This window comes from Lytechinus pictus, chromosome 11 (assembly GCF_037042905.1).
Source record: "Lytechinus pictus isolate F3 Inbred chromosome 11, Lp3.0, whole genome shotgun sequence".
Taxonomy (NCBI): domain Eukaryota; kingdom Metazoa; phylum Echinodermata; class Echinoidea; order Temnopleuroida; family Toxopneustidae; genus Lytechinus; species Lytechinus pictus.
In genome coordinates this window covers 28,898,633-28,913,790 of record NC_087255.1, presented here as the reverse complement: position 1 = coordinate 28,913,790, position 15,158 = coordinate 28,898,633, and the positions used below count along the sequence as shown (strand labels likewise).

Sequence of the window (15,158 nt, the reverse complement as noted above, 5' to 3'; positions counted from 1 at the left end):
GATGTTCAGGGATACTTCATTGCTCTTATGTTCAAGTTTCATGAATTAGATTCATAAATGTCAATGTTATGATGACAATTCTACAAATAACACCAACATGGTCAAAGTTCGTTGACCCTAATTGACCATTCATTCACCTTGGTCATGTGACCTGAAAGTCGGGCAGGATTTTCAGTGATACACCATTACTCATATATGTCTAAGTTGTCTAAGTTTTATGAACTATATACTCTCTAAGTTATGACGACATTTCAAAAACTTAACCTTGTTTAAGATTTCAATATTGATTCCCCTAATATGGTCTAAGTCCATTGACCCTAAATAACATTGACCTTGGTCATGTGACCTGAAACACACTGTTTCATGAATTAGGTCCATACACTTTCCATTTTATGATGACATTTTAAATACTTAACCTTGGTTAAAAATCAAGTCCACCCCAGAAAATGTTGATTTTAATAAAACGAGAAATATCATACTAGCATACCGCTGAATATTTCATCAAAATCGGATGTAAAATAAGAAAGTTATGACATAGAGTTTCGCTTATTTTTCATATAACAGTGATTACGCACAACTCAGTGACATGCAAATGAGACAGTCGATGTCCCTCACTCACTATTTCTTTTTTTTTTATTGTCTGAATTATACAATATTTCATTTTTTACAGATTTGACAACAAGGACCAACTTCACTGAACCATTTATTATCAAACAATGCTAATTCCACATGTTCAGGGAGGAATTAATCATTGTTTCACTTGACAATGAGGAGAAAATTTGAATATTTCATATTTCAGATAATAAAATACAAAAGAAATAGTGAGTGGGTGACGTCATCAGTCTCCTCATTTGCACACCGATTAGGATGTGCATTTAATGGTTTTGTGAAATTAAGCGAAAATTTAGAATGTCATAATTTTCTCATTTTTCATCCGATTTTGATGAAATTTCCAGTGTTATGCGTGTTGGATTTTTCTCTTTTCGTTCAAATCGACTTTTTGTTGGAGTGGACTTGTCCTTTAAGATTTCAGTGTTGACGACGCCGCCGCCGCCCTCGCCGCCGGAAAGCCTATACAGTGCGTATAAAAAAAAAGTTTACACTTTGAAAACGCCCTGGGAATTAAAAAATATACAACATGTGGGTAATTTTTTTCACATATAATCTTGGGTTTGGGTCTCATCACATGAAAGTAAACGTTTTGACAGATTGTTACACTTGAGTGAGCATTGTCCATTTTTGCAAAGCTCGCAGAAATGCTCGTTTTCACGCTGTGGCAAGGGGAAAGGGCGAAATCAAACTTACCCTGCGAAACATTTCCTATACATATCCCTTGCACTTTTAGTCAATTGAAATAAAACGGATACATTCAAGCATTTTGTAACAATTTTGCCACCCAAATTGAAATTTCAACACTTAGTAAGCACAACCTTTACCCTTTTGTGCCAGCTTGATCTGAGGACAACTGAATCTGAACAAAAGTTTATATCAGACATCTCCAGCATTTTTTCACTAAGTTTTCTATCATTTAAGTGGGTTTACATTTCATTTTTCATTTAATACTTGTTTCTCCACACTTTTCCCAAGCTTGACAATGATTAACAAAATGAAAATCAAGCCTAAGCCATTTCATGTAAATTACAGCTCGGTGTAAAGCAAATATTGTCACGATGGCCTCGGTGTATGGGGGAGTGGGGTGGGGTGCAATGCACTCTTCGAAGAAAACAAGTTAAAAAAGGTACAAGATATCTTCAAATCAATTTTACTAGCTAAATTCCACGTGTTCTTCATGATTAAGGTCTACTTTTATTCAAATCATTTTTCACTAACTTTTCAAAAGTTAGTGGTGCTCACTCAAGCGGTAATATTTTTTCGACAGTTATATCGTCATTTGCTTAAATGGATCTGTACCAATGTTAAAATGTGGAAAAATCTTCAAGATATTACAAAATAATGCATGATTTTACAGGATTTTTTTCTAAGTGTAAACTTTTTTTATACGCACTGTAGTCTCGCTCTGCTTTGCAGGTGAGACAAAATATACGAAAAATCGGAAGAATTAAATCTTTTTTATATAACTAGTCAAGATTCATGTTTATGGAAGCACTAGTAATTTGGGGGCACCATCCGAGGGAGTACGCGTTCATCATCGTCAGTCAGTCTCCAAATGTTTGTACGGTTTCCTTGACTCAAATTCTCTATTTGTTTATCCGGTTGTTTGTAGCCGTTAATCTGCCTTTGGGCTCAGCGGGCCTTTGTAAGCTTTCTTATGAGGTGTCCTGAATGAAATATGTTATTTACTCATATTATGTAATTCAAATAGACACGTCTGTTACTGACGCGTGATACTGGTGGCGTTACACGACGGGAATGACGCCAGACGGCAAATGCGAAAAAATTACAATGCCGTGGGTTCTTTTAAGCCTATAAAACAATTAGATTTGGTAAATTATAAAGCATATTCATTTTAAAAGATTGAATCAATTGCCATGAGATGAAAGATTGTCCTACACTGTAAAAAAAATGAATTGCTAATTTAGCAGTGCTTGTATATAGTGACTGCACTACGAGTGCTGATTTTTCTACAGTCACTATACGAGCACTGTAAGGGCTAAATTAGCACTTCATTTTTACAGTGTAAAATCACATGTGCCTACTTTTTGAAAATTCGATCCAGAAGCTGATACATGGGATTGGGTTTATATTCATTATATTGCGTTAAACTGAAGAAAAATGTTTGGTACCTAATACCATTTGGTTTTTTTTATTCTCTGTTATCGTGGTTATTGTAAGCAATCCAAAAGCATGTTCATCATACAATCCATACCTGCCTATTAAATAATGATGATGATAATAACACCAATCATAATGCTGATAATGATGATGATGATGATGATGGTGATGATGATGATGATGATGATAAGGAGGAGGAGGAAGAGGGGGAGGAGGAGGAGGAGAAGAAGAAGAAGAAGGAAAAAGAAGAAGAGGAAGAATTGCGTTAGTTTATTACAGATCTATTGACTTATAAACAAGCTACAAATGTAAAAAAATTCTACAAATTTACCTAAAATCCTAAAAGTTACACTATGCCAATACCATCTTGTTACAGACATATCCATTCGTGACTATTTGAATATTTCTTTTGGAATGGAATATCTTTTGGAATGAAAAATTAAAAGAAGAAGAAGAATCTGAGAGGCCAACTTGCTCAAAGCTTTACCCTACGTTCTAAATTCCAAGGATCCCCAAAGGATCAATAAGTCGTGATCTAATGGTTAAGACTCTTGTCTTTCAATCTGAGGGACGTGGGTTCGATTCCTAGCCATGGCGTGTTTTCTTTAAGCAAGAAATTTACCCACATTGTGCTGCACTCAACCAAGGTGAGGTGAATGGGTACCCGGTAGAAATTCTTCTAATGCTTGAGCGCCCATATAGGTAGCCGATATAAAGCCAGGGTAATAATATAATAGCAGGGCCCGCTGGGAGAACAATTGTCGGAACTGAAGAAGTGGCTACCCTGGGTAAAAATACCGTTATTATTATTATTATTATCATTATAATTATCATTATTATTATTGTCATCATCATCATTACTATCATTAGTAAGTAAAAAATTCTGTGGGAGTTGTGGCATGTTAAAAGGTTAAAACTGTCGGATATTCAACTAATTTTGAAGCAAATTAATCATCAGAGATATTATCATTAAATTTTGCATCATCATTTGGGTTCTCAAATCCCGCTACCGCCCCCGGACCCACCCCCCCAAAAAAAACAACATCAGTTTGTAAACACGTCCCATACATACGCATCTCCATTCGCCTCATCTTTTCTACATCATGTACACAGACATCGAACGTATTATGTAAGTATTAAAAGAAATGTTAAATCGTTATGTTGAATGTTTATATCGACAAATTAGCAAACAAACGCTGTCACTTATGATTTTCTTTGTCCCATTCTTCGCCCAGCCCCGATGTCTCTTTGCCGCCCAACTCAAAGCTCTCATGGATCCATGTTTGCACTATCTCACCTTAAACATCTTCAAGTGGCTACATTTCGAGATGGCATCATGAAACATTTCTAAATATAGCATGAGTTACTTCCAGACGATTGTTCATCTGGCAGCGAAGCTGCTTTGTGTCGGTATCGTAGGTGTCGATTAATATCGATTGTATCGGATTTTTTTCTTTTTCTTTTTTATTGTGTGATGGAGTTATTGCCGGTCATTTCTAAAAATAGAAAAAAAATTACCCGGTTGCAAACTATCTTTGAAAATAAACAAATATCAGAAGTTGATTTTTGTTACAAAATAAGTGCTTAAACAAAAATCAACTTTAACATAGATATCAGCCTCTCCTCCCCCACCACCCCTCCTCCTTTTCTCTCTAACTCTCCTTCTCTGTCAACGCGGATCCAGGATTATTTGTGATTTCCGTCCAGAAAACAAAAACAAAGGGGAGTGATCATCACTCCCAAATGCAGGGTCTTTGATCTCCAGAAAAAATTGAAAAGCAAAAAGAAAAGAAAGAAGCTATCAGGTTTGGCTCTTTTTGGTATATCTTTTTTTCTGTGTAAAGTTCCAATTTTACCCCCCCCCCCTTGACCCCTGGACACTTGCCTAGGAAAGGGGGACCATGTGGGACTAAGCCTCTGAAATTTTCGTGTAGCATGGATAAAATTAGGGCCCCCAAAATATGTTGATAACATATTCAGGATATATAATGGGTTAGAAAGGGTCTCTTTCGGCCGAGATGCTGGTTTATGGTAATTTGTAACTTGGGGGTGGGCTCCAGAGGTTCATAACAATGTTTCAGTTACCATGGAGATATGTGGATTATTGTGTATTATATATAATTTTTGTTATTTTGTTTTATTTAATGAATAGGTTTGCTTCATTTTCGTATGTGTTTCCTTTTTATTGTACATTATATGCCCAGTATTGTCATGTTGACAAAACTGAATATGGGTTATCCATCTGTTTTGTATATTTTTGTTGTTTTTATACAGAAAAAAAATAAATACTATACTACTATGCTATAGGGCCTACACTGTTAAAAAATCTATCCTTAAAATAAAAGAAGTTCCTGCAGTAGAGTCTCGAGAACACCTGTAATCTTACCAGATTGCGTAATCTTACATTATATCATGTAAAATTACAGGAAATTGGTATTTGGTGTTTGGAACCTTACAAATTTCCTTAAATAAAACACCGTTTTCCCCTTTTTAAACAGACCTGTTCTCTTAAATTGCAGAAAAAAATCCTGTTTTATGAATTTACAGAATGATTCTGTTATTGCTTTCTGCAAAATCTTTTTTTTTTCTGTCAAACCAGGTTTTTTTTTTAACAGTGTACTATACTATCTACATGGTTATACTATCGAATACAATTAAGATGTAAACATTTTCGTATCATGTTTGCTTTTCTTCTGTTGAAAATTAATATGTATACGAATTAAGATTTGAAGATCATTAATACTCTGGCATAGAAACGAACCTGGCTCATTGCATAATCAATTAATAATGCTTTTGTTGTTCTTTGGAAACCATCATTCTGTGGCTGCCGTGAGTTACAGCGCTCTGATATTGGATTCATCTACCGCTAAGCGAGTCTAGAGTGATTATTTTCATCTCACCGTCGAATTGTATGATACACAGAAATTCCCCACTGGTATTGAGGAATAAAAAAGATCATGCCATTATCATGGTTTGGCTGAAATTCAAGTCAATTATTTGCGAGATTATGCACTTGTTCCCATCTATTCTACCGACCACGAACAATAATTGTAATTTGTTTAATGGCGAGCGACTGGCGAAGTGCCACGCACTCCACAACTCAATAATATACAACTTACATGCTATCCACTTACTGTGCGTGGTAATACTAATAAATGCATTAACTCTAGACAATCGAGATATATATGAGATGATAAAGTAGGACAATAACCGCATAGATGAATTAAGGTAATGCGGGGGAAATTATTAGTTGATGAACACGCTTAAAATTTATTATGCTAATTTACTTGGGATAATTTTATCACCTTTAAACTCGACGATGTCTATATATAAACGGGGGCAGAGTCAAATAAAGGGACAGGGGTGACTGCCCTCCACGTAGTGAAAAAAGGGAGGATAAGCGGAAAAGAGGGAGAAAGAATGAAAGGCGAGTTCTGGGTCGATTCATTCTACCCCTCTTATGAGGAAAAAATGACGTCATTTTAAATTAACTAGCACCCCTTCCCCCCCCCCCCCCCAAAAAAAAAAATAAATAAATAGAATAAATAAACAAATTAAACAAAATAGAATTAAAATAAAATAAAATAGAAATTGAATAATGATAATATCAATAAGAAAAAGAAGAAGAATAGATAAATATATTTTTGCAAATCCCTACTTAAAAACGAATTTGATTTGAAAAAAAAAGACAACGGGAGGAGAAGAAATTCGACTTTGGAAAGTGTTGACGAACTGTGACCCAAACAAAAGAGGGAAAACTTCTGTACCAGCAAACAATTCAAATTTGACAAATATAATGTGACGTATTTTGCAGCATAAATTCAGGTCCAGTCCACCCCTTCAACAAGTCTATTTGAATAAATAGAGCAAAACAAACCTAACTGTTAACATTAGCAAAATAGGGATGTAAACAAAACAAAAAAATTATGAACATCCCGACCGGTATATATGCGAACGATGAAAACGATGATATCATACCTTCACTATTTCTTTTGCATTTTGTATTCAATATCAAATATTTGGGGGTTCTCTTTATATAGCTTTAGTGATAAACATGATAAAGATGTTATTCAGGATTCAGATTCAGAATGATGATGATTTATAACATTAACTGTTCATGAAAACCATACAGTTTTACACAATTTGACATATTTTTACATTTAGTTACAAAAAAAAAAGGATAGTGAGTGAGTGAGTAAGTGACATCATCGGCTCATATTTTGCACATTACCAATGATATTGAATAGTATATTTTGTGAAAGTAAGCGGAATTGGAATGAATTGATCTTTAATCACTGCTTTCATATATTTTGGAGAGTGGTTACAGCCACAAATGGAAGTGTTCAGAAAGAGAACTAGATAGAAGCAGTTATTCTGTTTTGTTGCTTTTACATCAAATCATCATAGCACAAAATCGCTAGCTACTGTTTTCTACAAAAAAAAACAAAGAAAAGTTAAGTCTTGAGGACTCATAATGATCAGCAAACAGTATTTCATTGTAAAATAATGTAAGATACAGATTTAATGTAAATCCTATGAAAAAAAATAGTGTTGATGTTGGTGTTTTTCTGATGTTGTTTTACGGATGCACAAAGGTGAATATTTCTTTTTCCTAATGCAGATCAAGTACTCGATCATTTTTTTCTTAATAATAATTATATAGATTACAAAAAATGACGAAAACGATTGCTTTTACACATCTGCCAGGCAATAATACATCACCTGAATCAGTTGTTCATATCAACTACTTTGTAAGACCATGTAAGAGTTTATAGTATACCTTTTCTTTCCAACCTTTCGGTTCGATACCGTCTGAGAAAGGGATGGTGAAATCATCGTCCTTGGTCGATGATAACGACTGTTCTCTTACACTCCCTAGATACGTCGAATCAGTCCCGCTGTCGAATTCCCCATCGCTCGTAAAATGGTGACTCCCCATAGCTCCTCTGGTTTTCTCCACAGTTTTGTACCCTCCGAGCGTACTTTCAACCACGCTTATTTCAGTTTCCGGTATCTCCTCAATATTGTCCACGACCGTCCCCGCCCTGAGCGCCGCCCAAGCATCGCTGGTGTCCTTATATACAAGCGTATGTCCCGTGTCGTCCCCGTCGTAGAACTGCGCGACGGACGGTCTTCGATATGGAGTCAGTTCTTCCCTGGGCTTGAGAAAGGAATCCACTTGGTGTCCACTCGACACCGAGGAATCCTTTGGGATGGAGTCTCCATTTTTCGTTTCCGACTTGAGCCGGGCTTGTCGGGCTAGGACCCCGATCTTTCCCACCCTTGTTGACACTTTCTTAAAATCCTGGAGTGGTTTACTTGTCCGTGTTTCTTCATTTTTACTCACCGTCACCCCCATGTCGGCAGGGTGCACGCTGCCGATGAGATCTGCAGATTCTTCTTTTAAAACCCCAAACTCTAAGATTTCCAATCAACTTGACAAACGCTTGGTGAAAGTGATCCGTTGTTTTCCTCCATTTAGACTATCAACTCATTCCCAAAACTGCCAGGCAACGATTCCAAACGAAAGAAGCCTTTAGGGGTCGACCAGAAACCAACCAAAGAGTGACAATGCTTAAGAGGCTTATCGAAGACGCGACGATGTCCTAACTGGTTGTCAATTGGTATTAGTATGGCTGGTCATAAAAGTGTGAAGTGTTGCGAGGCGTTTGTGACCTCTCCTTTGCTAGAAATACAATACTCATGGATTTAAATGCAGTACATGTTACGTCAATGCAATAAACAGAAAAGCAAAGAAATAGAATTTCAGCCAGATAAAAACAAGGGCTTCAAGTCCGGAGAAAGAATCCTTAGGTCAGGAGTTAGTAAACATGCTCTCGAGAATCGGACATGGTAATGGTTCCAGAGTTCAGGTGAACTGGGCACTTATCTCGTTTCCAAGTTGTTAAATTACCCACGACATCGATCTATGCAAATTTGTTTAGTCATCAAACCACGATCTGAGTAAACTGTATGAAGTGCGGCAGATATTTCTGTTACCTTTTTTTTTCCAGAATAACCAATGATAAATTGATCACAAGCAGTTATATACATCACGATTCTAACATAAATATACTGTATTTTATTTAATAGATGCACGTATAAAGCGCGATGTTTTCTCCTACCGGTCTGCAGCCGGGGTCTCCACTTCAAATGATTGTGCATCACTTTTTTGTTCAGCGAAATTGGAAGGAAAATAATCCACTAACAATAGCGCGCGCTCGTGACGTCACAATTTCGTATGGTCGTCTACTCATCGAACTGCGTTAAACCGAACAGGTTTGTGTTTTGAAAGGCATCATCGAACCTTTTGATCTGAACCTATTTTATTCATCCTGAGGTGGTATCCATAACCGCTGGTTCTTTTAGTCGACTTATCACTTTACTTAGGAAAATCGATATTAACTTCATATTCTTTGATGCCAGATGACATAGGTGCAAAGGGCTTACGTAAGAGTTTTCGTTTGTGGTTCTACGAAATCAATGGGCATAAAGGATGTTTATCCATCCTCATGTGATGGTTACTTGGGTTCAAAGGAAAAAGTGATAAAAATTGAAGTCTGTGTTTACATCATTTGACAGCAAATACAAGCCCATTATTTACGCCGTTCATTGATCGATTTCAGATTTGAAATCATGTTCATTGTGGGAAACCATAGAAATAGACGTCAGTATATGGAAACATGGCAAATACACGACTTCAAAAAGGTATTCACATGCAGCTTTGAATTCAAAAGAAATGGCAGCTCTTCCAGCTTACATTGTTTCTCCTAGTATCACTGTTTTAGTTAATTTAGTTTATTTCGGCAGTGCTCTCATTTAATGAGTTTAGTCTTTTTCAGAGCATGACGCGTTCAATGGTGCAACCGACCATGGTACGCTCTTTGTCAAAACCTCGCTCCTTGGAATTAGATTTCTTTGTAAAGTTCACGATCTTTTCTTTGATAAAAGATCGATAATTACCGACAACGTGTGTAGACTCTATTGCTACATGATCATAATTAAGCCTCCAGCGAGTCTGACGACATCCCAATGGTCTACTTGGTTTACAAGGAGTTTGTCTCCTTCTCAGATAGCCTAACATCGGCTAAACTCTTTTGGTCTCCTATAAATGTGGTCTAATTGACATTTGGTCTCGACATTTGGTCTACACTACACTTGGTCTTTAGAATACCCACTAAGTCTAATTCTCATCTAGTCCAATGACAATGCCCAGTTGGTCTTATTACCACTTCTTCCTTTATATATATATTTTTTTTATTTTTAACATAGTCGAATGGAAATTTGTTCCCGTCTATCCAGCCATCGTCCTATAGACTGAGTGGTGTTAGACCAAGTAAATTAATAGTAAGTACTAAATGGTAATTAAAATCCCAAATATTATTAGACGAAATACTTGTCGACGAAATGGGATTGGACCATCTGGGATGAGACTAGACAACAGTCAGCAGTGGACGACATGATTGTAGACCAATCGACAAACTAACGTAACTCGTTAACTGCATGCTTAAAATTATGGGATTATTACTATCGAAATTATAATCGAACCCTATATCTAATTTCTTTTGTTCAGGTTCAAAATTATTTTGCAGCCGTCTGACGGAAGTATTAGACGGAGATGATTTTAGATGGATGCAAAATCCTTTTGAACCCGACTAAAAATAAATATGATTGTGCAGATGATAGTTAGACGATGTCGATAGATGGCAGTATATGACTTGGGGGCTTTATTCAGATATAGCGTTTTCACAATAATTTTAAAATTTCAATGTCAATCTAATCTAGAGATATTACCTACATAGCACCAAGTTTTACAATTCATTCCTGACCCCCTTCTGTGGTAAAAGTGGCATCAAATCACCCCTTCACCATGCAAATACTACTGACATAGAACATCCAACAATCAAATCCAGTAGGAATCAACTCATTTATTTCAGCAAGAGAGGGGGGGATTGAGTCATAAGAAGAGGAGAAATAGGGTTTGATAATAGGAAGAAGGGGTTGGAGAGAGGGGGGAAGGAGGGGGGGTAAACTTAGATATAGACAGACACACCTCTTAATTGAATCCAATTGAACTGCACGTAGGTAGCAAGTGTAATTATATGCTTATACGCAGCAAGAAATTTTGATAAATACCTAAGAAGTAGCTAATTAGCATTACATGTTCAAAAGATTTGAGCTTGTTAACATGTTTAAGACAAATTCAAAGAACTCTCCCTCTATTCCTATATAGACTGGGTACACAACCACTTGACAACATACCAATACACATTCCTCCATAGGCTAATCTATTTAAAATGAGAATTGATAAAATCACTAAAAAAAGTCTTAATAATGACACAATTCTGTCAATTCATACCTTTGTCATTATAAGAGTTCATCAAATATCCTTGATTTTCTGAGAATATGATGATATGTTTTTAGCTCTTTTTCTCGGTAGAGGGTCTGAAACCAAGAATACTCTCAAACGTAGCTGCAGCTGCAGCAACAGTAATGATTTCTTGGGCAACAAATAAAGTCATCATAAAATACCAAAAGGATCAAATAATGATACTACTTAACTGGACTAATATGAAGCAGTGATAGTCCCAGTTCATTTGATAGAAAGTTCTCAAAGATTTATTTATTTCAATATATGACTTCAATTATGTATTATGTTTATATTCTATACATAATGGATTATTTTGTATATCGTAAACAATGTAAATATTTTTCATAATGTATTGTGAACGCAGAAATAAAAATAAAGCAAACAAAACAAACAAATTTTAGGCACGGGTCAGGGGAACTCCCCGATATGACCGGAACCTACCCGTGGTGTGCGTCCTTTACCACTGATAAAGTTCAGGAGACCAAATTGCTTGCCTCGTTTGTTGGTAACAGGACATATTCTACGACAATTGCTCCTCCGCTAATTTCTCTTAGGTGAGGGTTATGGATGTGAAATTGTTTTTTGGTTCAGAACAGTGTGAGGATCGGGGCTAGGGTTAATATAAACTTCGAAGCTCAAGTTTTCATATGTTTGGTTTAATGAGTGCATCTTTACAGTATAGGACAATTGTCACATGAGCGAATGTAATAGAATAACATTTTTCACAATGCTTTTGCCACTAAGAGGTAAAGAAATACTATCCCAAAAAAGTAAAGATGATGGTAACCCCTTCCCCGATTTTTTTTTTGGGGGTGTACAGATCGATTCAGGTAAACCCCGGTACGATATTGATGCCAGCTTCGCTTGAAGTTCTTTTGAAAAGAAACATTTACCTCCGATAGAAGATGGAAACAAATAAGAAAGTACACGTATAAACTTATGGTCAGTTTCAGCAAGTTGACTTAACAGTGAAGAAAGATGGCGCTCTTCTCTAATGATCATTAGAACAATTCATTATCAAAACACCCATAGGCCACCTTATCAACAAGCCTATTTGCTTTGACTGCACGGGGGGGGGGGGGGGGGGTGCGGCAAGACTGAAGACTGAACCCCTAAAGTTCCATGACCGAGGAGGGTGGAATAGATATGGGAAAAGTAAATCAAATTTGTGTTCGTTCGCAATTTAGACAGTTTTTCTGAAATGTCATATTGCACCCCTCAATTCTTATTGCTCAATACGCCATTGCTAAACTTCATTTTGCCGAGATGCCAGCAGCATAAATCGCAACAGTCACATCTCCAGGATACGTATTAAAATAATGATGTTAATTATTTTATGTGGTAGGCCCCAATGGGGAATAAATACAGGACATTGCAAGGAGCTAGTAAACATGTCGGTGTATAACCTGCACACTGACTGGTCCAGGGGGAGGGGGCAAAGCCGGCCCTCATCCCCCCTTCCAGAGGCACAATTAAAATTTGTAATGTAAAATGCCGTTAAAACAGAAGTTTGCCCCCCTTTTGAAGGATGTGCCCCCCCCCCTTTGGAAAATCCTGGATCCGCCCCTGATCCTGCATAACCTATATAAAATACTAAAGAACTTTATCTATATCATAATAATACACTTTATTAACGAGATTTTTTTCACCCTGAGAAATGACCCTGAACTATGAAAACCCCTTTTAATTGGGACCCGTGTCTACTGGAATACACTTCTTTTCCCCTCCCTTGTCATGCTGGTTTGGGAGTCTGCCACAGCGGGGTACCCAGGATTTTCCAAAAGGGGGGCAAATTTTTTGGAGGATATTTCTCCGCGAAAAAATTTGACAAGCAAAAAAAAAAAAAGGTCTTCAACCGCAAATAAGGGACATTTCGTAAAAGGTCTTCAACCACACAAATAAAGGACATTTCGTACCAGAAAAAAAAATTGACAAGCAAAAAAAAAAGGTCTTCAAGTTCAAAAGAGGGGGCACACGTCGGTTTTCTTTGCATATTTACATTACAAATTATTAATTTTGCTTCTCAAAAGGGGGGGGGGGTACGTCCCCTGGATCAGTTGTGACTCGTCAGGGGGGCAGGGGTACGTCCCCTGCATGAGTTGTGACTCGTCAGGGGGCCAGTCTGCCCCCCTTAGGTACGCTAGTGGTCTGCCAGCATTTCAGGGGCAACGCCCCCAAACAAGATCCCACTGCACATCTCTGTATACAGCAGTGCACCTGCGCCCGCTGGTCGATTCACCGACTAGTCGTAGTACATGCGATCACCATGGGAGGCGCAGGTTGCTCAAGAGATGTCGTCTGCTCTGTGGTACTAATTATTACTATCCTCCTCAAATTTCACTTTACAGTGGCGAACGATGAGATACCTGGATTAAAAGAACATGCTGAACATTTCTATGGATCTAACCAAGATGGTGATTGCCAAGAATCGGAGGGAAGAAATGGAATATCTGGTCGGTCCGATACGCTGGAAAAAGAGGAGGAAGTTCAGCCAACAGCACCAGTTGCAGTCAAGTTGACGAGGCTTGACGGTGTGCAGGTAAATGATACAGCCCTCCGATAGGAGGCTGGTTATTTTCACTGAAATGACACCACGGTGTATTGTATACAGCATATGAATCCTATTGCCTTTTCCCCGTTGTTTGCCAATGATTGATAGGCAAACAAAATACAACATTAAGCACCATTTGTGGCAGTGATCATCATCATTTTGTTTGATACAGGTTCGGGGGTTTCTGTAAGATTAGAAATTTGTTAATTGATTTAACTAAGTAAGTTTGTGATAGCCTGCTAGTGCTAGTAGTAGCCTACTATTTGAGGCCTAGTAATATACACTACTACAAGTACTTTTTTGTTTGTTTAGTAATAATCTGGAAGTGTTATAGTTGCAATGTCAGAGTGACATCAGAATTTATAAATATTAATTATCATTCTTATGCTTATGCTTATATGTTATTATTATTGCTATTATTATTTATTTTATTGTAGTAGTAGTAGAATTATTAATATTAATATTATGATTATTATTACCATTATTATTATTATTATTATTAATATTATGATTAGTATTATTACTATTATTATCATTATTTATTGTGATTATGACTATGATTGTGATGATTGTTAGTATTATTATATATATATCTATTTAGTAATTCATTCATTTATTTGTTCATCACTACATCTATTATTAGTTATTATTATTCTTATGATTATTATCTTCCCCATCGTTACTACCGGTCACATCATCAGCATGTGACGATATTTTCAATAAGTGCTAATGTGGTCATTGATATTATGTTTTTAATTCCATGAATGTTTAAAAATATTTGTTTGAAAAGTGATATTTTGTCTTCTATCTCTATAGGTTGGTCATGTTCAGGAAGTCAACCTGACTCCCAGTAGATCTCATTATCTACATACTATCAACATGAAACCATTGATCTTTGGTAAGAATTTAGAAAGAAAGGGATTATTTTTTAAATAACACATCCACTAACAGGAAAATAAATGTTTGGAAAACTTACTTTCAGAAATTAGTTAAATTGCAAATGTTTAGCAAAAGCATAAATATGACGTGATTTTATATGGTCCCATTGGATAAGAATTTCTGCTTATGGAAACTCTTGCCTTGGATGTTTGACGTGGTAGCCATGGTAAATTGCCATTAATTGCAAAGTTACCATGTGAGGTACTTTGTAACTGAGTCCACTGTCTCATTCTGCCCAGAGTCAATTCCATATATTTTTTTTATTTTAAAGAAGTTAATAAGGATACTAGTAATAACAACAAAAACAACAAAATTGATAATATTGTAATAATGATACTAATAAAAATATTGATAATATTGTAATAATGATACTAATAAAAATCGGGTCGTGTGGTCCAGTGGTTAGAGCATTGGACTCATAATCGCAAGGTTGTGAGTTCGAATCCCAACTCTGCCATTGTCTCCACTTTGATAAAAAGGCCCAAGAGTGATATCTGTCGTCTATTACGTCAGCCACTATGACTGATTAATCTAGACGTAAAATGTTTCCAAGGTAATTGGTTA

General features: G+C 36.5%; 1 protein-coding gene across 2 annotated transcripts in view; it reads left to right on the top strand.

Annotated features, from left to right (window-relative positions):
* The first annotated feature begins 13,303 nt into the window (after positions 1 to 13,303).
* The window catches only part of LOC129271643 (transmembrane prolyl 4-hydroxylase-like), a 15,759-nt gene continuing 13,904 nt past the window's right edge, over positions 13,304 to 15,158 (top strand). The window contains exons 1-2 of one of the 2 annotated variants that reach the window (XM_064106286.1): positions 13,304 to 13,643; positions 14,472 to 14,553. In XM_064106286.1, the coding sequence (XP_063962356.1) occupies positions 13,371 to 13,643; positions 14,472 to 14,553 (355 nt within the window). In that variant the 5' untranslated portion in view covers positions 13,304 to 13,370. The remainder of the gene's footprint in view (positions 13,644 to 14,471; positions 14,554 to 15,158) is intronic. The other variant, XM_064106287.1, reaches the window with a different exon arrangement.